Raw genomic sequence first — 25462 nt, 5'->3', positions numbered from 1 at the left:
GTATCTAAACGGTGATTGGCTCTTTTACTTGTAAGGCGGGATTTCCTGTTTACGTCAGTTGACCGTTGGGCGTATCAATTTCTCCCATTCATTTAAATAGAAGTAGCCCGTCTCTGCTAAATAATCTCTGATTCCATGAGTTACGGTTTTTTAAATGTTACCAAAGTCTCCTAGCAAGTCAGTCCACTTGCGGCCATCTTTGGAACGCTTATGGAAAGCTATTTCCAGTCATGAAAGTGTAACTCCTATCTACTTGAATATAGAAAGACCGAAATCTCCAGAACAGTTGGCCAATATTATAATCAAAGAACACATTTCAAATCAGCAATACAATTTTATAATACTGGAATAATAAATTGTGCTTCTTTGCCTCATATTGCGCTAAAACACGCAATTTTCCCGGCTTGTATAGCTAATGCGCTTGCGCGTTCTCGAGTTGATTGACAGGCGATGTCTGTATCTAAAAGGTGATTGGCTCTTTTACCTGTAAGGCGGGACTTCCTTTCTACACCCGTTGTCGGTTCTAATTTCTCGCGTGCATTTTAATAGAAGTGGCCCGTCTCTGATAATTTGAATTTGATAGCTAGTTGGTATGAACTTGAGTCATCACGTTGGGAAACATAATCATTTTTATTATACTTGTCAACGCTATACTTATTTTAGTAAATAGAAACCGTAATAAATCGTAACAGTGTGTAAGCTTTATAAACAATACGCTTATATGGTATTTATGCATAATTATTTTTGATCACTTAATGTAATTTTTGTATGTATTGCATTGACCATGGAGTAGTGGTTGAACGCACTGAAGCATAAAACACGAGTTATGACTTTCTCACTTATTGTGAATATTATTAAAAGTGTTTGATCTTTTATTTAGTATTCATATGAAGTATTCAGTATTAAAGAAATGTGTGCGTCATCAAAGGGGCGGGTCCAAGTAGGGCAGAGGTTAATTCTGATTGGTCAATATCGACAATCTGTGGCTCTGTTACATATATAATTCCGTGGTGGTAATGGCCCAAGGATGTAAAAAAAATTAATAACGCATATATCCAGTGAAATATTACCAATAACAGTCTAAGTGTATATCCTGTCTCCAGTGAAACAAAGGCTTTAGTAGTCCTACAACAGAAATGTTTCTGGAAATATTTCTTTGTTCCTTATTTTCCCCTCATTGAGTCAAACAATGGAATGATGAAGAAATTGTTTATTTAGAATTTAATTCAGTAATCCCAGAGGCCCTTCAGGAACTACTTAAAAATGAAATGAAATGAAGACCAGATTTTAAGTGCTGGCTTGGTAGACTTAAAACAAATGATCCATGAAAATAGATTTTTGTTGACATACAGACTTTATAGAAGTATTGCAATGATTAAACTAGTTATTAAAGGGATAGTTCACCCAAAAATGAAAATTCTCTTATAATTTATTTACCCTCATGCCATCCCAGGTGTGTATAACTTTCATGCTTCTGCAGAACACAAACGAAGATTTTTGGAATAATATTTCAGCTCTGCTGGTTCATACAATGCAAGTGAATGGTGACCAGAACTTTGAAGCTCCAAAATGCACATAAAGGGAGTATAAAATTAATCTATAATGACTCCAGTTGTTTAATTAATGTCTTCTTAAGCAATCTAATCGAATTTTGGGTGAGAACAGACCAAAATGTAACTCCTTTTTCACTGTACATCTTGCCATTGCAGCCTCTAGGCACGAACGTGACTTCAAGCTCGATTACACTTCCTTGTGCTTGACGCATATGCAGAGCATTAGAAAAGTGTAATCGAGCTTGAACACATGATCGCCAAGATATATAGTGAAAACGGAGTTATTCACTATTCTTTTATTCTGTTCTCACCCAAAATCGATCATATCGCTTCAGAAAACATGGATTAAAACACTTTGCGGTCATACAGATTAATTTTATACTCCCTCTATGTGCTTTGTGGAGCTTTAAAGTTTTGGTCACCATTCACTTGCATTGTGTGGACCAACATAGAGATATTATTATTAAAATTTCCGTTTGTGTTCTGCAGAAAAAAGAAAGTCATACACATCTGGGATGGCATGAGGGTGAGTAAATGATGAGAGTATTTTCACTTTTGGGTGAACTATCCCTTTAACTCATAGATTGAAACAATACATGGTTATTGTCATACAAATATTGTACCAAGACTGGAAAAGTGCACTTAAAATTAACACAAAGTTCACCTCAGAGAAAATGATTTTGTAGCTCAGTGATGAATTGGTGTATCAATTACTATAAACATAGAAAATATTATTTGTGGGGTTTAATGTGCACTTTTTGGTTACACAATTATCTAGACAAAAATATTAATTTTGATAAGTACATCGTTCTAAAAAGTCCAATCTGTCAGGCCTTTTCTTGCAAGCTGGAATTGTCCAAATGCTTAGAATCCTACTCAGGGTTAATAACTTTAAACTGAAGAGAATATAGAGACATATTAATCAATGTAGAAGAGAGAATCCTGTCCCCTCCATTTATTTGTTTCATATACATCAATATTTCTTCAGTTGTAATACAAAAAAAAAAAAAAAAAAAAAAAAAAAGACAAGTTATACAAACAAGATACCTTGTTGATTTTTAGCATGTTTCAGTCTTTAATGCATTCTTACAGTAAATCTTATTTTAGGTACTCGTTCCTCCCCATTGCTTAAAAAACAATTAGCTGTCTGCTTTTGAAGTAGTACGCTGAATCTTATGTATCAAGTTAAAAACAATGGTTGCACCCATGGTAGACGCCTGTTGTCCTGGATAATGCGAACATGATTCGGGAGGGTTTAAAAAACTCACAAAACATTTTCGTAGGCATTTAATTCCATAAAGAAACATGAGACAAATAGATCCCAGTCAAAACTCATTGCTTTATCGATCAAAAATGTAAACTGTCCATTCTTGATCCAACCAGCTTCTATGTCCAATATTCCAACAAACATTGCGGCTATGTGCGATGCTGGTTGACTGGGATAAAGTTCCATCTTGAACTAATGTTCAACGTTTATTAGAACAGCATGTGGTTGTATTCTATGAGGCTGATGACTGTAGTTTGTTGTTATGCGACCTACAGAACAGAGAAAACGACGTTAAGAGCCCTTTGGGTTTTACTGAACATTTGCAAATAAAACAAGACTAGTGAGGGGGGAAAAGCCTCAAGGGTTTATTGGAATGGCAGCCATGTTGTCATAATGCAAAGGGAATGCATTTCAGTCATTTAAATTGGTGCTCGTAAAAATACCAGTCTAGATTCATCTAAGAAAAAAAAATACAATTTGAAAATTTGTTTTAAAGCATGGTCCTTTATTTCAACATAGAAGTCCTAACAAAAGGGTTTAAAAATACTTGTATACCCTGACAAATGGCATTACATATCTATTTTTTCCTTCAAGCGATTTGAAACCGATTATTTAGAAAGTCGACTATGCATTTTGCAGTTCACTAGTTTTCTCAATGATAACCTGGAAAGACCAACCAAGCAGTTGAAACAAGCAGTTGTTAAGCACATTACAATAAAACTGAACAGCAGTCTTGTAAAACGTCTTTAATCAGCCAATCCAACAAAACGTTTGTGTGATAAATGTTCATGCATCAGCGTACACATTATAAATAACATCACGTGACCAGAAAACAGAATTACACATATGAGCATGTATGCACGCAAAGCATTTCCCTTGATTACTGTGTTCATAGCGCTTCAACATGGCTGCCGCTCTCAGATTGTCAATCAAGGCATCGCAAGTGTTTCAATGACTGTTTTTTTATTTTTTTATTTTCCAAACATGTGAGTCATTTCATTTAAATGTACATCAGTTTCCACTATTTATAAAAGAGCAAGTTCCATGATTTCAAATAAAGACTCCACCACTTCAGCCACAATGTCATCACAATCTGCAAGAAAGGATAATGGGAATGAATGACATGCATGGAGCACAAACACAAATGGTTATGTAATCAGAACACAGCAATTGAAATAAAAATGAAGTTAGGATGACATGCCAGTCTATGAAAAGAGACATGCCTCTGACATGAATTGGAAAGAATAGCTGAGGGCAGTTGCAGACAAAAAATGTGAATGAGATTATAGTCAATAATAAGCAGGCACAAAACTAAATTGGATGTATGGAACTCAATGTAATGGAATCAATGGACAAGACAATGCAAAGTATGAAAAAGTAGTGTAAAACAGATTTACTATGAGTAACATTACACATTAAGTAAGGCTAAACTAATACGATGGCAAGGCCTTTCAGCAGATCAAATGCCAAAGTGGAAATGCCAGAAAATAAAATAGTTCTGCCTCTGAATTCTAATTAGATGTACCACATTAAAGGCCCATTCACACCAAGAATGATAAATATAACGGTAACTATAACCATAAAAACCATGAAAAATCTTTCTAACTATAAGAGAACAGAAGAGTCCACACCACAACTATGAAGATAACGACACATCGTTGGGATCACTTTCAAAGCCAATTTTTTTTTTAACTGATAAATGATAAAAATATTAACAGCCAATCAAAATCCATCCAACTTTAAAGGGCTAGAGCATTTAAAATGACAGACGACACTGAACAGAAGCTCATCGCAGGGGTCCATAAAAATCCACCAGTTTGACAAGTCAAACTCCCTTTTCAAAGATGCCTTCAAGAAAAGTGATATCTGGAAAACAATCGAGTTTACCAGGGGTAATTAAATAATGGTGAGAAGTATTAAAGGAGATGAGATAATGAAAAGCTAATGCTAGCTGGTAGCATAAAATTACTTCAGGTATCCAGCGCTAATGTCGACAACACTGTCTTGCCTCCTTTGAAGTTGCGGTGAAAATGACAAAGCTAGCTAAATCTGTTACTTGTATCTAATGCAGCGGAGATCAACATTCATTATCTTGACTGAACATAACTACAGCGCGCACTTAAAATAAACAGAATGTTATCTTCCGATTGTGTGGACACTACTATGGTTATTATTATAGTTAATCTTAAAAGTATCCCTTGGTTTTGAGACGAACGCTTAAGCCCAAATTATACTTCAGTCAGACGCGGACAGGGCACGCAATGCAAATCTCATCATCAGCAGTGTGCTCAAGCACTGAACATGCGCAGCCCGATTTTTCTAACCACGCGGTTTTGAATGCGCACGCGCCGGGAATTATTTGCACTTATTAGTGGGTCCACAAATAACAGTGGATGTGCAAGTCAAGAGCGCGTGTGACTCGAGTCTGAAGGAATATAAAGACATCTTTATGGGTCTAAACTCCTTAACATAAATAGTCTGGTGTCTCATGCCAGTCGTAGCGTGCCTGCGCCAACCGCCTGTGTAATCACGCACAGTATATGGAGTATACTTTGACAGACTCGCGTTCGACTGTACGCAGACGCTGAACGTTCACATCAAAATCGAAGAAAACTTTGGGCTTTAGCGTCTGCGTACAATCGAATGAGAGTCTGTCAAAGTATACTCCATATGACTGCGCATGCATACACAGGCGGTTGACGCATGTGCGCTACGACTGCTATGAGACACCGGACTATTTCTCTTAAAGAGTCTTTATACAAAGATGTCTTTATATTCCTTCAGACTCGAGTTATACAAATGCAGGTATCTCCAGACCTCCTCTCACACGCGCTCTTGATGTGCACATCCACTGTTATTGTTTCCACTTTCGTCTCCTTAAGTTTAGTGGCGATTACATCTTATAGTGCTACTTTGTGATAACAATGGCTCAAATGTGAGTGTTGCCACCTTTTGGACCTACTAATAAGTGCAAATAATTCCAGGCGATAAGAGTACGCGTGGTTAGAAAAAATTGGGCCACATGCATTGTGCTTGAAATTTGTGTCCTGTACGCAGTCGCCTCGCGTTCACATCTGACCGAAGTATACTTTGGGCTTTATCGTTATAGTCGTTCTTGGTGTGAACGAGCCTTAAAAGCCATCGTCAACTAGCCAATATGCGCACACCTGCGACTGCACAAGAGTTGAATTCTATATTAATGCGTCAAGTACAGTTAGGCTAATAACCTATATCACTAAGCAAAATAATTGTTTATTCTGATCAATATTAGTAAAAAGTGCATCCATTTACTGAACAATAGCATATTTTATCATATTGCTGTTGGCGCCATTTTTAAAACCCCTTACATGTGATAAAACCAATGTAATGGACAGCCCCTCGTGGCCCATTGAGTCAATATCTACCTAAAAAGCATCCTATGTTTGCTTTATGGTATGTGTGAGAGCAGATGTTACCTGCTTGCTTTGAAAGCTTTGAGTTTCTGTACAAAGAAGGATTCCAGGAACTCTGCACACTGGTAAAAAGGCGAGTCGCTGGGATTGTAGTAGCGGCAGTTGTCGAAGATTTTGGTCATGTCCGCTACGAACTCTGTAAGTTTGCTGTAAAAGCGTTTCTGTATTCTTTCTTCCATCGTAGATAGGTCTGTAGAGGGAAACAGGAAATAATATGAATGCTTAAGCATCTTTTCAATGACCTCAAATACTACACAATTTTGTCGGCACAGCTCCAAGGAGCCACTTCAAATATATATATATATATATATATATATATATATATATATATATATATATATATATATATATATATAAAAATTTAATTAAAATTTAAAGAGGAAAAGGGAATGGAAAAACAATTGCCCACTGATTATATATCTATGGACTGAAGTGGGGGAAAAAACTCATACCCATTGGTTCCTTGATGATCCCATAATAATCTGGAGCATCATTCGGATCTACTGGTTCCAGGAATGGCCACGCCATCTTATGAGACTAACACAGAGAAAACATACACAATAATTGTAACATTCACACTAGTCGTCTATTAAAAGATCAATTGTTGATTATGCCACATTGGAAGCTTAGGTTAAAAATGACGAAATCAGACTTTCTGTAAGTAATATTAGATTGGTTCCCGTACCAAATATGCAAACTACATGTCATTTAACATTAGCTTCCTGGTTGTAAGCTCTAAGATTCAGTGTGGCTAACAAAAATATCTGATAATCAACAGAAGTCAGATTTGAAATGCATCGTTTAGTCTTTTTTGTTTTTTCTCCCAATTTGGAATGCCCAGTTCCCAATGCGCCCTAAGTCCTCGTGGTCGCGTAGCGTTTCGCTCAGTCCGCGTGGCGGAGGACGAATCCCAGTTGCCTCCGCGTCTGAGACCGTCAATCCGCACATCTTATCACGTGGCTTGTTGAGCGCGTTGCCACGTAGACATAGCGCGTGTGGAGGCTTCACGCCATCCACCGCGGCAACCACGCTCAACTCACCACGCGCCCCATCAAGAACAAACCACATTATAGCGACCACGAGGAGGTTACCCCATGTGACTCTACCCTCCCTAGCAACCGGGCCAATTTGGTTGTTTAGGAGACCTGGCTGGAGTCATTCAGCACGCCCTGGGATTCGAACTAGCGAACTCCAGGGGTGGTAGCCAGCGTATTTTACCACTGAGCTAGTCTTTTAAAACTTATGAAGAGCATAAAAAGCATAGCATTTTATGCTTATCCATTGCTTTTTAGGTGTTATCTAAACTGAGAAATGGTAATAAATGTAATGCATGTTTCAATATGAACCTGTAAGGAGCGCAGTATTCTCTTTAACCCCTCGTAGTCTTTATCTGTGAGCGGTGTCAAGACAGTCATAGCGTCCTCTGTAGACTGGCACTGTGGGCACACGTACTCATCGATATGTGTGGCTTCACTCTGCAGGATGCCCACGCAGCGACCGTGATACCAGTTCTGACAGCGGTCGCAACCAATGTAGAACCTAAAAACAAAGTCAGGTAAAATTTTATATGTGAAAATATTTTTTGAAATACTTCTTTTGAAGCAGCTGAAAATGCTTATTAAACTTACTGTGACTCGTCATATGGAGTTCTGCAGATGCAGTAGAGTTCCTCTGTGCTGCCCTCCTGTGCTCGTTTACATTCTGAACAGATGTAGTCATCCATCTTCTTGGCCTCTTTCTCTGTGATGCCCACACACTCTCCATGATACCAGTTAGAGCACAGGTCACAACCAATGTAGAACCTGTAGCAAAAGTGGAACAGAGTATCTAAATATTTGATTGATCTCACATCTATTCGAATATTTCTCTAACACCAGGGTTCCACACTTTTTGACCAATGAATTTCCAGGATTTATCTTTTCATATGGGTATATTTCAGTTATAATGTTGTGACGAGGAGGGGGGCTTGGCTGGGTCATAAGCATGCATGCTTGTCGCTGAATTGCCTAATCAACGGGAGAGGGATAAAGGAAGAGCCGGGGACGCCAGAGAGAGCGAGAGAGAGAGAGAGAGCGTGCTGTGTGTGTGTAGGGATGTGCACAAGTAGTCGAATACTCGAGTATTCGTTTTGCAATAAGTATTCGAAAAGTAAAAATACTATTTGTATTTCGCAAAGTTTTGCTTTGCTGGCCATTTATACAGTGTTAATCCTGAACACACAAACTAAACCCACAGTTATAACAGAATGCACTGGGTGACGCTGTTGAGTGTGGACACAAGTTGATCACATTTGATAAGCAAACCGTTCTGTCAGTGTGTTTAGATGGACACCAAATAGCGGGATATTGCGAGAATGTGGCTTACTGCAATAAAGCTGGGTTCCTGTTTAAATGTACTGGATAAGCGGTGTACTCTTTACTCCCGTATATGTGCAACTCATCAGAAAGCAGCCTCCCCGCTGCAACGTAATCCCCGTGACACTTCTGTAAACAACAAACATGGCATCCGAGAAAGACTTTGCTAGCGGAGGGACATTCCATCAATTAAACTGGTGTGTATAAATGAGTATAGTTTACTGAGCATGTGGATATGCTTGTTTTTCTCAACAAAAACATGACATGAGATACAATATAAACAACAATTATATACCGAGAGTTTATAGTCATCCTGTACGTTAACTGCGTCAGTCTACTTTATTAGCGGTTTCTTTTTCTTCGCTTTTCGTGAGCTTAAATGCTTACAATCTGTACTTTTTGTTTTCACGCATTGCTTGTTTAAATGTTTTCAACAAAAAACAAAAGAATACACAGGACATAATATAAGCTTGTTTTAGATGTAATTAGAGGCTTGTTTTTTTTTTGTTTTTTAATGGTGATGCAACTTTTATGACTAAAAAAAATAATTTTACAATGTCTAATTAATTACCTTAATTTAAATAACAGAATATTCGAGTATTTGTTTTTTATTAGCTTAAATATTCGAATACCAAATTATTGATGAATGCCCATCCCCAGTGTGTGCGTGTCTGTGTGTTTTGTTATGTTTCAGTTTCTTTCTACCATTAAAAGTTTATGTTGACTGCTCAGCTGGTTCCCGCCTCCTCTCCCTTAAGAAGTGATTTTACCCATTACAAATGTCCATTTTGCTTACATATGAAAGATATTCTCCCTGCTAATGCTGTTAATTATAAAGGGGGCCTTCTAAGTAGGTACATTACAAAAATATGATTTTGTGATTAGAATTAAATGTTTGTATTGTTGTTTTTGATCAGTTGACTAAACAGAAATGTTCAGGTCTGGAAACTGGTCTGGCCATGACAGGGTCTTGATCCGGTGGTCCTCCATTCACACCTTGATTGACATGGCTGTGTGGCATTGAGCATTGTTCTGCTGGAATAACCAATCCTCAGAGTTGGGGAACATTGTCAGAGCAGAAGGAAGCAAGCTTGTACGTGGCTTGATTCATGTGTCCTTCACAATGACGAATCTGCTCGATTCCAGCCTTGCTGAAGCACCCCAGACTGGTTTTTCCAGCAGGAAAATGCTCTATACCACACTGCCAGGTCAATCAAAGTGTGGATGGAGGACCACCGGATCAAGACCCTGTCATGGCCAGCCCAATCTCCAGACCTGAACCCCACTGAAAACCTCTGGAATGTAATCAAGAGGAAGACGGATGATCACAAGCCATCAAACAAATCAGAGCTGCTTGAATTGTTGCGCCAGGAGTGGCATAAAGTCACCCAACAGCAATGTGAAAGACTGGTAGAGAGCATGCCAAGACGCATGAAAGCTGTGATTGAAAATCAGGGTTATTCCACCAAATATTGATTTCTGAACTCTTCCTAAGTTAAAACATTAGTATTGTGTTGTTTAAAAATGAATATGAACTTGTTTTCTTTGCATTATTCGAGGTCTGAAAACACGGCATCTTTTTTGTTGAATTTGGGAGAAATGTCAGTACTTTATAGAATAAAACAAAAATGTTAATTTTACTCAAACACATACCTATAAATAGTAAATCCAGAGAAACTGATGATTTTGCAATGGTGTAAATTTTTTTCCAGAGCTGTATATATACACTGATCAGCCACAACATTAAAACCACTGACAGGTGAATTGAATAACATTATCTCGTTACAATGGCACCTGTCAAGGGATGGGATACATTAGGCAGCAGGTGAACAGTTGGTTCTTAAATTTCATGTGTTGGAAGCAGGAAAAATGGTCAAGCGTAAGGATCTGAGCGACTTTGACAAAGACCAAATTGTGATGGCTAAATGACTGGGTCAGAGCATCTCCAAAATGGCAGGTCTTGTGGGGTGTTCCCGGTATGCAGTGGTTAGTACCTACCAAAAGTGGTCCAAGGAAGGACAACCAGTGAACCGGCGACAGGGTCATGGGTGCCCACGGCTCATTGATGCACATGGGGAGCGAAGGCTAGCCCGTCTGGTCCAATCCCACACAAGAGCTACTGTAGCACAAATTGCTGAAAAACTTAATGCTGGCCATGAAAGAAAGGTGTCAGAACACACAGAGCATCGCAGCTTGCTGCTTATGGGGCTGCGTAGCCGCAGACCTGTCAGAGTGCCCATGCTGACCCCTGTCCACTGCCAAAAGCGCCTACAATGGGCACGTGAGCATCAGAACTGGACCATGGAGCAATTGAAGAGGTTGGCCTGGTCTTATGAATCGCGTTTTCTTTTAGATCATGTGGACGTCCGGGTGCGTGTGCGTCGTTTACCTGGGGAAGAGATGGCAGCAGTGTGATGCTCTGGGCAATGTTCTGCTGGGAAACCTTGGGTCCTGGCATTCATGTGGATGTTATTTTGACATCTACCACCTATGTAAAGATTGTTGTAGACCATGTACATCCTTTTATGGTATTCCCTGATGGCAGTGGCTTTTTCAGCAGAATGCGCCCTGCCACACTGCAAAAATTGTTCAGGAATAGTTTGAGGAACATGACAAAGAGTTCAAGGTGTTGACTTGGCCTCCACATTCCCCAGATCTCAATCCAATTGAGCATCTATGGGATGTGCTGGACCAACAAGTCCGATCCATGGAGGCTCCACCTCGCAACTTACAGGACTTAAAAGTAACGTCTTGGTGCCAGATACCACAGGACACCTTCAGAGGTCTTGTGGAGTCCATGCCTCAACGGTTCAGAGCTGTTTTGGCAGCATGAGGGGGACCTACATGATATTAGGCAGGTGGTTTTAATGTTGTGGCTGACTGGTGTATACACTGCGTGAGTATTGTGAGTATTCTGATCTTATCATTATTTCCATGCACATTTTCCAACTCCAAACCATATAAACTTGAATGCTTATTGGATTCAATCATTTTCAGGTGGTATGTATTTGTGTAATGAGGGAGGGTGTGGCGAAAGTGACTAACACCTTATATCAAGGTGTGCATAATTATTAGGCAGCTTCATTACCTCAGGTAAAATGGGCCAAAAAAAGAGATTTAACTGACACTGAAAAGTCAAATATTGTAAAATGCTTTTCAGACGGATGCAACACACTTGAAATAGCTAAACTATTGAGGCGTGACCACAAGACAATCAAACGATTTGTTACGAATTAACTGCAAAAGACCTGATAAGAATTAAACGTGAAGCTACCAGGATCCCATTATCTTCCAATGCTACCATATTCCAGAACTGAAACCTACCTGAAGTGTCCAGAAGTACAAGGTGCCAAGTGCTCAGAGACATGGCCAAGGTCAAGAAGGCTGAAACATGACCACCACTGAATATATTCACAAGCTGAAGTGTCAAGATTGGGCAAAGAAATACATGAAGACAGATTTTTCAAAGGTTTTATGGACAGATGAAATGAGAGTGACTCTTGATGGACCAGATGGATGGGCCCGTGGCTGGATCACTAATGGACATAGGGCACCACTTCGAGTCAGGTGCCAGCAAGGTGGCGGAGGGGTACTGGTATGGGCTGGTCTCATTATGGATGAGGTAGCTGGACCTTTGAGTTGAAGATGGACTGAAACTCAACTCTCAAACCTACAGCCAGTTTCTGGAAAGTACTTTCTTCAACAGTGGTACAGGAAGAAGTCCTCAGCATTCAAGAAGCCCATGATCTTTATGCAGAACAATGCTCCATCTCATGCATCCAAGTACTCCACTGCTTGGCTAGCCAGCAAGGGCCTCAAAGATCACCAAATAATGACTTGGCCCCCTTCCTCACCTGACTTAAATCCAATTGAGAACTTATGGGCCCTTCTCAAACGTGAGATTTACAGTGAGGGAAGACAATACACCTCTTTGAACAGCATTTGGGAGGCTGAGGTTGCTGCTTCAGCGAAAGTTGATCGTGAACAGATCAAGAAACTGACAGACTCCATGGATGGAAGGCTCATGGCAGTTATTGAAAAGGGCGGCTATATTGGTCACTGAATATTTCTGAAAGGCCAAAAATGTTATTTAATTGTCATTTTGTGTTACTTATTTGTTGCACCTACTCTTAAAAAAAAAAAAAAAAAAAAAAAAAAAATTAGAATAAACAATTGAGTTGGGAGAAATTCTTTTTGTAATTTAGTTGCCTAATAATTGTGCACACTTATATATTCCCCTGAAAAAGACAAAACTCACTTTTTCTTTGTTAAACATTCAGGTTTGAGGTTCAATAACATTTTGGATTGACTGAGAGCATTGTGTTTGTTCAACAATAAAATTAATCCTGAGGAATACAATTTGCCTAATAATTGGGCACGCAGTGTATATATTTTATGAGTGCATGGTCAAGTGCTCATGGAAAAGATGTGTTTTTAGCAATTTTTTGAAGACAGAGTGTGAGTCTGTTTCACGGATGGAGACTGTTCAGAGCCTTGAATTTGATATGTGCATCAATCAGCAGCCAGTGAAGAGAGACAAGGAGTGGGGTAATATGCGCTCTCTTTGGACTTTTAGAAAGTTAAGCATTTAGTAAAAGATCGATCTTTGGATTTAAGAATTGATAGAGACCGTTCATATAAAGATAGCGATGGATCGGAAAATCAATATTTTCACCCAGTCCTAGTGGGACCCCTATAATACATAATGTCTTTATTATTATCTTTTATTTTTATATATATATATATATATATATATATATATATATATATATATATATATATATATATATATATATATATATATATTTTTTTTTTTTTTTTTTTTTTCCCAATTCACACCAAGTAACTGAAAAGTTCAAAATACCTGGAAAATATAAACTTTTTTAGGGCAAATGTGCACACCAAGTCTAATACTAAATTATCACAATTTTCTTAGCTTGGCATTTTTTTTAAATTATTAATGCATTTAAAAAAAAAAAAAAAAAAAGGACAGATCATCTCAGTATGATACATTGGATGTTTTTTGAAGGAGCCCATAAAGGTGTATTGTTTCCCTTTAAAATCTCTGTAAGCATATTTTATGTGGCAAAAATATGAACTTCTGATGAAAATAATGCGCAACAGCCTGGTTCCGGAAGTAAAATACCATTAATTGTTTCCATAGAAGAACTGTTGTTTTTTTTGTTTTTTTTAGATAAAAAACATAAACCTTTAAAGGCAGAATACCATGAGATCCGAGGTTGTTAACTGAAGGTATATGATTTTCTTGAAGCCATCATTCAGCGTTATTTCAACTTCATTTTTAAGAATTCGTGTTAATTAGCAGAATTCCTGGAGAAAAACTTCACTATACATAATCTTAAAGGGAAATTATCCACCAATCAGAGAATCATGGCAAAGCGTGCTAAAAGAGCTCAGCGACCACCCAATCCCATGACTCAGTGCGAATGACGTGATTGAGTTTTGAATTGAACTACTTGTATACTTGCAATTAACCAAAAATATATTGTTTCTGTACTTATATTCAACAACTTTATATCATAGATTTAAATGTTTCCATTGTTTTAATTCGATTACATAATTTGCAATAGTTCATGGGATTGTAGTTCATGCCCTCATGAAAAACAGTAAGTACACAGTCTTGCTCCTTTGTCTTTTTGTCAGTTTTTCAAATACTTCCCATCAAAATGTGTAATGTTAAAACCGCAGAGCTGGTTGGTTTTGTTCATGGCTTAGAACTCTTTTGTGAAGCATTTTATGAAATCCCTGTGTAAGAAATTAATAGGAAAAATACTTCCGGAAACCAAGTTGTGCTCTACTGGCCTTGAACTTCAAAATAAAAACGCACACTACAGGAAAGCAAAGGTCTCATACTTGGACTCATCGTAGGGTGTTTTGCAGATGCAGTATAGCTTGATGTCTCTCTTGCTGTCCTTTGAGGTAGTGGAAATCATCTTTTTTCTCTTTGACTTGGAAGCGGAGTCTCTCTCCTCGTCCCGCTTGCGTTTGTGTGTGGAAGAGGGGGACGTAACCGTCGGTGTGTATGTGGAGAGAGCGGCATGCGGGTGAGCACTGGCGGCCGCTGCCGCCGCCGCCGCTGCTGCTGCTGCTGCTTGTGCAGCCGCAGCCTGAGCTTTCTCCTTCTCTCTTCTCAGTTTAATGAGATCTCTCCTCAACTCCTCCTGAAACAACAACAGAAAACAAGAGCATGCAATGCATTAAAACTATGAACCAAAATAGAAGCATAGGACCATGTGTACCTCAACGCTCACCCCAGCTCTCAGACATCTAAATTAGTAATGTTTTATAATTACTACATTTTCATAACATTTATGCATTTGGTAGATGCTTTTATCCAAAGTGATTTCAAGGTTTACATTAATCAGTTTGTGTTTCCTGGGAATCGAACCAATGATGTTGACATTGCTAGTGTTATGCTCTACCAGTTGAGCTACAAGAACTGCACACCAATCAGTCATTTAACTGACTTTTAGATGCCAGGTCTTCGCTGTTTCTAAGGTGTTCTGATTGGTTTTTAGCATGATGCTATGTGGTTTCTAGGGCATTCTATGTCATAAGAGCCCATACCCAAGTCTGCATATTCAAGTCTGGAACCCTAAGTTAGAGCATACATAATGGTGATGCTTGCATTAACAAAGACCACTAACGGTTTTTCTCTTTGTATAAAGTTTATGCATTTCCTCCCATGCTCTTACCTGCACTTGTAGCTGCAGCTCTTTATCGAGCAGAGCTCTCTTCTTCAGAATATCAGCCTTCAGCTGCTCCTTGTGTTTGAAGAGCAGCGCTGAGAGCTTGCTGGCATTCTGCTTACTGCGCTTCTGCTCGACCGACTCCTCCCGTTTCCTCTTTTTGGCCGCCTGCCTCTCATCCTTATCGATTTTATCCAGGATGAACTTCATCACCTGGTTACAAACAATCATCCTGCCCAGCGAGACAAAAGAGGGTGCAGTGTTGTAGGGTTGTGTGATTAAGGCCTATCTATTCTTATAAAAGAACTCCAATAATTATTGCTTCAGGGGAGCACATGTGACAAATGACTAATATATTAAAATGCAATGTAGCTGAAGCTTAAATGGGCTCCCTTGAGCAACCTGCAACCTATGATAGTGGCAGTACATGAAATTGTGGGGTTAAAAACGTTTCAGGTACTAGGCTATACCACCTCAGCAAATGTGATTCCTCTGCATTTCTATAAGAGATCAAATTAGGTCATATTTGCAATGGAATCTAATTAAATTGCATTTCCAATACCAACTGAATTTCCACTGTTAATCAGTGGTCGACTAATATTGTTTTTTGTATGGCCAAAGGCAGTACCGATATCTAGAGAGCAAGATGGCTGATATACAAAAACCTTGAAAACACATTGTCTACTATCCATTGAAAAATCTATTGGTAGATTTTGGAAATATCACAAGAGAAAGTTAAGACTTGTGGCCTGGCCACTATATCGATCTATCACTATTAGTCATTAGGACTGGGTAAAAATATACATTTTCCGGTGCATCGCGATCTTCATTTGAACGATCTCGATATCGATTCTTAAATCCCAAGATTGATCTTTTACTACATGCGCAACTCTCTACAAAGCGTGTAAATCACTCGAATATGAGACCAAATTCCGCGCTATGCGACTAAAAATTTCTGTGATTAGTCACTGGCTGGTAAATGTTCAGATTTCACTCACCAGTGATTGAGTAGTATATTGGCAAATAAGTTCAGCACCGAGATCCTTTCATTGTGTGTTGAGGGTAAAAGTTTGGTTTGACTCATTGCGTGTAATGCGTATCCAAAGACGAGATCCACGCAATCCATTTGTCATTGAATAAATCTCTTTTAATAGCTTTTCTGTCCTTTACAGTCAGTTGTTGATCAAAAACAACAAAGCATAAACATTTCATTTTAATCACGAAGAGCACGGATGAGGTAATATGCGCTTATTCTACAAATCAATGTAAATACTTGTAAATATTATAAATTATGCATTAAACAATAAACATGTAACTAAAATTATATGCAATATAATATAATATTTTTGATGGAATATATGGATTTATTACATTTTTAAAAAGCTAAAAAAAACAAAATATAATTTGTAAAATTAATATTTTCATAATGTACCTAGTTAGAAGGTCCTCTGTATAATTAAAAGCATTAGATGGGAGAGAATTTCTTTCATATATTTCTTTGATATGTAATCAAAATGGACGTTATAACTGAAATATACCCATATGAATCGATATAGAAATAAAATTGAGAGCATGCAAAACGGAATTAAACTGAATCGGGAAATCTGTATCAATAGCCAGCCCTATTTGTAATATACAATGGGTGCAACCAAGTAACAGAGGTGGCAGGTTACCTCTGGTTCTCCTCTCTTTCAGCAGGAGTCATGGTCTTCTTCTGCTTTAACTGTTCTATGGCCACATTCTGCTTCTGAGCCACCTGAGGAAAGAAAAAAATTCTGTTATTTAACATCTTAATAATCTAATCCTAACACCCAACTGATGCCCAACTTTTTGCTTATTGATTTTTAAATGGAAGTGACATCAGTATGATAGACACCAATGTTCAATAAACATTTATTATTACTAATAATCTGTAGACAGAACTATCTTTTCTCTGCCCACGCTGCCTTGTTTACATTAGCAGAAAAAATTTGTTTCACAGGTGGAGAAAATAATTACATTTTGACGAAAGATTATAAAAATATTATTATTTTTTTTTTTTTTACAATAAAAATCTAATTTGCAATAGAATTTTATTTAATGAATAAAATGTGTATTGATTAACGGAGTTAAAAAATATTCAAACACATGCCAAAATTCTTTCTGGTTTTGTAAGTGCAACTCTGGATTAACTTGAGTCATATCAGAGTACACACCTGTTTCTGCAGCAGGTCACTCTGACTGGTGTTCTGCTGGGCTTGCTCTCTCTTCACTTCCTGCTGTTTCTTCTTCTGCTGCTGTTGTTCACAGAGCTGTTGTATGCGCTGGAGCTGTTCCTGTACGCTAGCTGTTTGGATCGTCACCAGGTTCTGGATCTGGTGGGTTTGGACCTGCCCTCCACCCTGCTGCTGGATCTGAATGGGCAGCTGCAGTTTGATCTGCTGGGGAATCCCAGCTGCTGTACCGGCCTGCTGGACCTGAGCCTGAATATGGGCTGCTACCTGCAGAACATTAGATTAAACTTTACTGTCATTGTACAGAGTATACAATTAGCATCTAACTTGACAAGTAAACAGTTATATACTGTATAAATGAATTACAGTAAAGTACAAATGGCACACAAGGTAAGAATAGTGCAGACACAAGTTTAGTTGTGATTTAAAATGCCAAGAGTGATACTGTATATTATTTGCAATAGTCACGATTGCAGTACTTTTTTGTTTACCTGACTCTGGATGTGAGAGATGACCTGCTGTTGCAGCCCGGGAACGCTGAGGAGCTGTGGGGGCAGCTGGATCTGTGGCTGGACTTTGGTTACGGTGGTCTGAGTGACCTGCGGGGCGACGGGAAGGGTGGTGACCTGTTGGGCAGGTGCGGGAGGTGTAACCTGTGCTATCTGAGAGGCAGGGGCGGTTGCAGATGTGTGAGGCTTGATGGAGGTTTGAGGAGGGGCCTGCAGTTGAGGCAGGAGCTGTACGGGTGGGCGGGGTTGTGGAGTGGGAGTCAGTTTGGGAATGGCGGCGGTTGGGACTAGAGTGGGTGCGAGTTGAGGTGGTTGTGATGGGGGAAGAGATGAGGTGGGTGGATGTGCAGTTGGAGGTTGGAGCTGTGGAGCAGGTTGAATTGCTGGAGAGGAGAGAGAGAGAGAGAAAATATAAGAATTTATTAGCGCTGTCAGAATTAACACGTTAACACACGCGATTAATTTTAAAAGTTTAACCTGTTAATTTTTCTTAATAGCAATTAACACATTTACGGTTAATACAACATAAACCAGCATAAACACTCTGTGGAAGGGCGGAACCTTGTAATGTGTCTGCCCGAAGTCATTACACTGATGCACACTTCACAATACACACACAACAGCGCTTCCGTGTCAGTGATAAAATGATGGAGAAAGGGACTTGTGATAGAAAAGTATTTTTCAGCATAAGTAAAGTGCATTTTAATGACCACAGAAGCAGGTCAAGTCTTAACGATCACCAAAACGCAGAATGAGATGTTTTGGTCTGCAAGCGCTTTTCATGTGGAGTTCAAAGCGACGCTTTTGACACTGGCATTGACGCCCTGACGCGAATCATGAACATGGCTTCACAATTGCTGTAGGAAAGCGGATAGCCACAGTCTACCGGCAGATTAATATTGTGGAGGATATTAAAAGTTTAAAAAGATTTAATGCCCATTGCAATGAATATGCAACCTATGTGGGGACTAGTTATTTCAATTAGTCAAACTCCCAATTAGACTTTGGGAAATGTTAAATTTTTTATTGAATTGGGGCTATTTTAGGGCATTTCTATCTTTATACTGTGGAAGACTTTGTTTGGAAAATGTTAATAAAGCATTATATTATCACCCCTGGAGTCACGAGTTCGAATCCAGGGCATGCTGAGTGACTCCAGCCAGGTCTCCTAAGCAACCAAATTGGCCCGGTTGTTAGGGAGGTTAGAGTCACATGGGGTAACCTCCTCGAGGTCGCTAAAATGTGGTTCGCTCTCAGTGGGGCGCATGGTGAGTTATGCATGGATGCCGCGGAGAACAGCGTTAAGCCTCCACACGCGCTATGTCTCCGCGGCAACGCGCTCAACAAGCCACATGATAAGATGCGTGGGCTGACAGTCTCAGACGCGGAGGCAAATGAGATTCGTCCTCCACCACCTGGATTAAGGTGAGTCACTACGCCACCACAAGGACTTAAGAGCGCATTGGAAACTGGGCATTCCAAAGTGGGGAGAAAAAATAAATAAATAAAAATAATCAATAAAAATAAAGCATTTTATTATTAAATATTGTTTTGTTTTCTTTCCTAAGATTAATTTTCTAATTAATGCATTTTGACAGGTAAAGTAGTATATTTAGTGTCAAATTTCAGAACTTTCCAAATCTACGATTAAGTACAAACAATTATGCAATTTAAAAGCGATTAAAATGTTTAAATCAACTGACAGCACTAGAATTTATAAATTCAGAAGAGCATTTATACACAGAAGCATGCAAAAATAAAATAAAATGCAGGACTCGCCAGTTTAAAACAAGATTTACTCCAGGATACTTGTATGTAAACATCTACGGTTAAATATTAAGTAGTGCCCGATATTAGCCTTTCACCGATATATCGGTATCGGCGTATATTTTACCGATATGCGCCGATATGAAAACTTTTTTCAGAACATATAATGCAGAAAACAATGCTTTAGAACTGGTGTCATTACTTAGTTTGTCCAGCAGAGCACGCTCCGACTCCACTGTAGACAGGGCGGAGTTGAGCGGTGTCTCGGTAAGTTGCTAACTAGTTTGTGAAATACATACTGGAAAGTTATTAAACAATGACCCAATCATTTTCCCTTTTCAATATAACTAATATAACATTAACCCTGTCCCTGACAACCATGTCACTCATGTTTATCACATCTGTTTGCTGTTAGCCAGCTATAGTTTGTCAGTGCAATAAGTAATGTAGCAGATTGAAAGGTAAACATCAGAGCATCTTTTTGCAACTCAGCAGACAATGGTGCGGTGGTGGATTGTGTCTGATGAGTGTTGATTTGATGCTATGCTGTTACCTAGTTGGTGAGACACAATGCTGGAAAGTAAAATAAACAGCATTCGTCTTTTACTCTCCGTGACAATGAGCTTATAGCTAACTAGCTAATCACGTAGCTACTTTCATTGTTGTCAGCTGAGTGGAAGCTAATGAGTAAATATGTCTTCACCAAACTATTTTGTTCAGGATTCACCGTTTGGTACCCCCTTCAACCGAACAACTCCAGTTGTTGCATTTGCAAAATGTAATATTTAAAAGTCTGGTTTTCCACCGTTGATAGTTTCCCCTGAACTTGTATAGCAGAATACGGTGCAACACCGCTGCCGCTGTTTATCTTGACTCGGCAGTATTAATATAGTCAGCATTTGACTGATACTAAACATACAGTACTGATGTTTATTTAGCTATTTATTTTATTTTTATTTATTTTAATGGTCAGCAATTGACTTATACTAAACATACAGTACTGATGTTTATTAAGCTATTTATTGTATTTTTATTTATTCTTTATTTTCTCATTGTTCATTTCTAGAATTTGTTGACAATGTATAATAATAATGTCAAATATTCTTTGATAAAAATATTTAAGAAAGCAGCCTTCTGAGTACCTTTGCATAATCATATCGGTGTCATATCTTGTCATTTGACCATCTTTTATGTTTGACTTTTAAAATAGTCAGCAGATTAGGGACTAGGGTATAATTACATTCTGATTAGCCCATATTCATGAAACACAAACAGAATCATTCCTGAATCGATTCTTGCCAAAATTTTCCCATGAACTTAATAATTATGCACGTTTTTCATAATACCACATCTTTCATCTCACCTGGTTGTATGGGTGCTGCTGGGGTGGTGATGGTGTTGCTGGTAGTAGCCGGGACAGGTGTGGCTGGGGTGCTCGTTGAGGTTGTTGTGGAAGGGGCAGTGGGTGCAGACACAGCTGCAGGGGACACGGGCGTGAACAAAAACCGCTGGACTTGGCCATTGGGCATGGCTGCCTGCATGAGCTGTTGACCGGGGCCCGGAATGACCGTCACACCCTGAGGGATTACCTGCAGCTGGCCTGTGGTCTGACCTTGCCCTTGGATCACTACAGTCAAGCCCTGGTTCCCACCCTGAAGAGTGAAAGGGTAAGTTTATTCTGTAAACTCTTCAGTACTATACAGTAAATCATAATTCAGTTATGTCAACAAAATTTACAACCCATTTTACTTCCATAATTTGATGCATTTCTGCATGAAACTCAACAAGATTAAAAGTAATAATGTGCCCTGATGAACTGTGCAAATAAGTCCAGGAATGTGTATAAAGTAAGTCAAAAGGGTTCATTTTGACTTCATGGTGACTTTAGGACTGGTACAGACCTGAGCCCCCTGGGTAAGCTGTGTGAGCTGAGCGAGGGTGAGTTTGACCTGACCCTGTTGCGGTCGGGGACCAGAGGGTGTCTGTGGGGTCTGGGGCTGGGTTGGTACGGAGAGGCGAGGTGGGGTGCCCACCGCTTGAGCTCCGGTACTGCTCTGCACTGCCTGTTGCCCTTGACCTGTGTGATACAAAAGAGAAAAATAAAACACATTTACACCCAAACAAAGTGCCAGAAATATACTGTACTTTATATCAGATTTTAGTTAGAACATAACAATGCTCAAGTTTATTATTTGGTAGCTGTACTGTCATTTTGGCATCAGTTGATAACTGGCGAAATTGAACAAAAATGCCACCTCCCTTTTCTGCCAGGTGCAAAATTTACCAATAGATTAGCTGATAATGCACATTTTCTATTTTCAAATATTTTTTGAGAAAATTTTCGATGAAGTCTTAGGGCGTTTTCACACCTGGCTCGTTTGGAGTGTTTGTTTCAGAACCTGGCCCGTTTTCGCCCTTGATTCGATTCGTTTAGGCATATATGAACACAGCGCTGCACTCGGATCCGCACCAAAACAACGGACCGATTGCAAACGAACTCTGGAGCGGTTCACTTCTGATGAGAATGCAAACCGACCCAACGGACCAAACAATATCCCTATAAAAACCATGAACATAACTGAGGGATCTTTGGAGAAGACATCTGTAGATCAGCACTTCTCTGTAATTCATCATCAAAACGTGGATATAGCCTTTTGGCAACTATCTTAGATATAATTGCACATTTATCAATGGCTGAGCTTAATCCTGGAACAGCGAACAATCATAATGACCAATAAGGGGACAGCTTGCTCACATGTGACTTTTATTGGCATAGTTTTGGTCCGTTTTGAAATGTTGCCTTGTGAGAGCGAACCGAACCAAGAAGAAAATGCAACATTGTAACAATTTAGTCCCCATTTCGGAACAAAGCAAACTGTCTACAGGTCTGAAAATGCCCTTAATCTGGTCAAAAAAAAAAAAAATTATTGCAAAAGTTCAGCATTAATTTGCCACAAATCAAAAGATTTTCACTGAATTAATTTACATCAAAAAGCTCTATTTTTTTATTCAATTAAAACAAAAGAGTATGTGAAGATTTACCCAAATGAGACGTAAACATATTACAAAACAAGCCTTGATGAGACTTGACAAAGCATGTCAAGTCTTAACTATCACGAAAATGCAGAATAATATGTTGTCTGCAAGCTTATTTCATGTCGAGTTCAAAGAGGCATTGACACTCTGACGCAAATCATGAATGCGGCTTCACAATTGTTGTAGCAAAGCGGATAGCAACAGTCTATGGAGAACGAGAGTTTAAGAGATTTAATGCCCATTGCAATTAGGGCTGAAACGATTAGTCGACATTATCGACAATAAAAAATTGTCGACAAATTTTCGTTGTCGAATATTCGTTTAATCTTAGCGCAACAAGATCATAAGAAACTCTAATGATGGCGCTCGAGAGTAGCACTGCAGCTCCTGCCTGACTGAGGAGAGGAAGAAAACACATCTCACAGTCCAGACGCACTCTAAACTTTCCAAACAGCTTCAGGTGATGTAGATCGCAAAGTATGAGGGAATTACAAAACAAGTAAATACAGAAGCACTCTTGTTGTGGAAGCTGACGCTCAGCTTAAGCAAAACTTGCGTGTTGAGCGTCTTTAAAGGAAACACCTCAGCGTTACATCTTTAATGCAGTTCTATTTAATGCGTTATAGCTTTATTAAAGTTAAAATAATAAGGAAACTGGCATTTCTCTGTGCGGTCAGCACCTCTTCTATGAGTTGCGCAAAGTGTCCCATCTAAGGGGGAGAGATTGAAACTGCACCTGGCTGAGGTACACTCTTTTGCGGGGACGCTCATCCCTCGAGTGCGCGCGCTTAATGCAGCTAGATTATAACGCAATGGCAACTTATTGAATCATAATATATGTCACTGTGCATTTCTTATCGTGAAGAAAATTGGCAATACGCAGCTTTATTAATAAGAGAGAGTTTGTTTTTTTGTGAGATAAAGATGGATTGATGTGAAGGTAAGAGGGTAGTCTTCACCCCATTATACACAGCAAAAAATACATTTTTTTTTTGTTTTGGCTTGTTTTCCAATATAAATATCACAAACTCCTTTAAAACAACATACATTTACTTTAGCAGCTATACTGCAGAATTCTTTTTTTTTTTTTTATCTGAGAATGTTGAATATAATATTAAAAATACAAATATTTTAAAATATCTAAAAATCCTTTAAAAAAAAAAAAAGATGCATTCACCTGAGAAGCAGCATATAAGATATTTAGATTTGCTTTTAGAGAACAGATCTTGAATATAAGTGTATTTCGTCTTTGTATTTCTCGCAGAAGTATAACCAAGTGAAAAAATACACATACAAAATACATTCTCTTAAAGCAAGTCTAAATATCTTATATGTTGCTTCTCAAGTAAATGCATCTTGTTTTAAGGAATTTTTAGACCATTTTAAATGGAAAAAAAGACAAACACACTTGATAACAGGATTTGTTTGTAGTGAAATTTTTACTGAATTAAACATAAAAGTATTTTTTCCCTTTAATTCAGTGAATGTCATGTCGAGGTATTTTTAAAAGATGATTTTGTCCTCTTTATTGTTAGCAAGCATGTTTAATACAACCTTTTAAGTCGGGACACAAGCTGAATAACTGGTTAAGAGCTAATGATTAATCATTGCAATTATCGCCCGAATAGTCGAATAATCGTTCTAATAATCGTTAGATTAGTCGATTATCAAAATAATTGTTAGTTGCAGCCCTAATTGCAATGAATACTCAACCTAAGGTTGCTTAGTTCTTTCAAATAATCAATCTCCCACTTAGACTTTGCTAAACGTTTTTTATGTTACTTGAATTGGTGCTATTTTAGTGCATTTCTATCTTTAAACTGTGGAAGTCTTTGTTTGGAAAATGTTAAAAGCATTATATTGTTACATATTGTTTTGCTTTCTTTCCTAAGAAGGAAACAAAACATTTTGACAGGAAAAGAAGTATATTTAGAGTCAAAATTCAGCACTTTCAAAATCTGCGATTACTCCTGATTAACTTTAAAAAAAAAAAAATTGTGATTAAAAAATGTAATTGATTAAAAAAAATAAAGACGAATTTCGGGAGGGTGGCACCACAAGTGTAAGATTACCTTGTTGAACCATCAGGGGAGCGCGAATGATAGTCTTGCCAAGGGTGGTGGTCTGTTGCAGTGGAGAACGTATCATTGCCATCCCCGGACGGAGAGTTCCAGTCGTAACGACCTGGACATTAAGAATTATTAAAAACAATAATCGCTAACAGATACATGTAGGAACCCCCCAAAAATTCTATAAGAGGAACCACAGTGATGACTGATACTGTATAATAATTAAATGTGTTAATTTTAGTGAGAATGTTGAATGAGATTTCTAAGGTCCATACCTGTTGTGTGGAGGTGCTAGTGTTGGGTCTGATGTTAATAGTGGCAGTACGGGGCTGGAATGAGGGAAAGGACTGTGCACTGCCTGCTGTGCTTGATGGAATGATGCCCACCACTTTCTGCTGTACCTGCACCAACCCTGTAAATATAAAAGACTGCCTTAAATCATGTGTATTTATCTTAGATTGAGAAATAGAAGTAAATGGCCAAAAACCAAACTGAACAATTGATCTCAAATTACCAATGGAATTCAACCTAG

At 38.6% G+C, this 25462-nt stretch overlaps 1 protein-coding gene across 8 annotated transcripts in view; it reads right to left on the bottom strand.

Annotated features, from left to right (window-relative positions):
• Positions 1-1195: 1195 nt before the first annotated feature.
• bptf (bromodomain PHD finger transcription factor) overlaps positions 1196-25462 on the bottom strand; it is a 54933-nt gene continuing 30666 nt past the window's right edge. For 7 of the 8 annotated variants that reach the window (XM_051717219.1, XM_051717217.1, XM_051717222.1 and 4 more), the window contains 14 exons: positions 25206-25342; positions 24934-25045; positions 21727-21902; positions 21189-21477; positions 18041-18441; positions 17532-17816; positions 17010-17092; positions 15343-15568; positions 14501-14808; positions 7901-8074; positions 7619-7811; positions 6725-6809; positions 6276-6462; positions 1196-3089 (listed from right to left, as the gene is read on the bottom strand). In XM_051717219.1, the coding sequence (XP_051573179.1) occupies positions 3053-3089; positions 6276-6462; positions 6725-6809; positions 7619-7811; positions 7901-8074; positions 14501-14808; positions 15343-15568; positions 17010-17092; positions 17532-17816; positions 18041-18441; positions 21189-21477; positions 21727-21902; positions 24934-25045; positions 25206-25342 (2693 nt within the window). In that variant the 3' untranslated portion in view covers positions 1196-3052. Of the gene's footprint in view, positions 3914-6275; positions 6463-6724; positions 6810-7618; positions 7812-7900; positions 8075-14500; positions 14809-15342; positions 15569-17009; positions 17093-17531; positions 17817-18040; positions 18442-21188; positions 21478-21726; positions 21903-24933; positions 25046-25205; positions 25343-25462 lie in introns of all 8 variants that reach the window. The other variant, XM_051717216.1, reaches the window with a different exon arrangement.

Source organism: Myxocyprinus asiaticus, chromosome 14, assembly GCF_019703515.2.
Source record: "Myxocyprinus asiaticus isolate MX2 ecotype Aquarium Trade chromosome 14, UBuf_Myxa_2, whole genome shotgun sequence".
In the NCBI taxonomy this organism is placed as follows: Eukaryota; Metazoa; Chordata; class Actinopteri; order Cypriniformes; family Catostomidae; genus Myxocyprinus; species Myxocyprinus asiaticus.
This window is presented reverse-complemented; position numbering and strand designations above follow the sequence as displayed.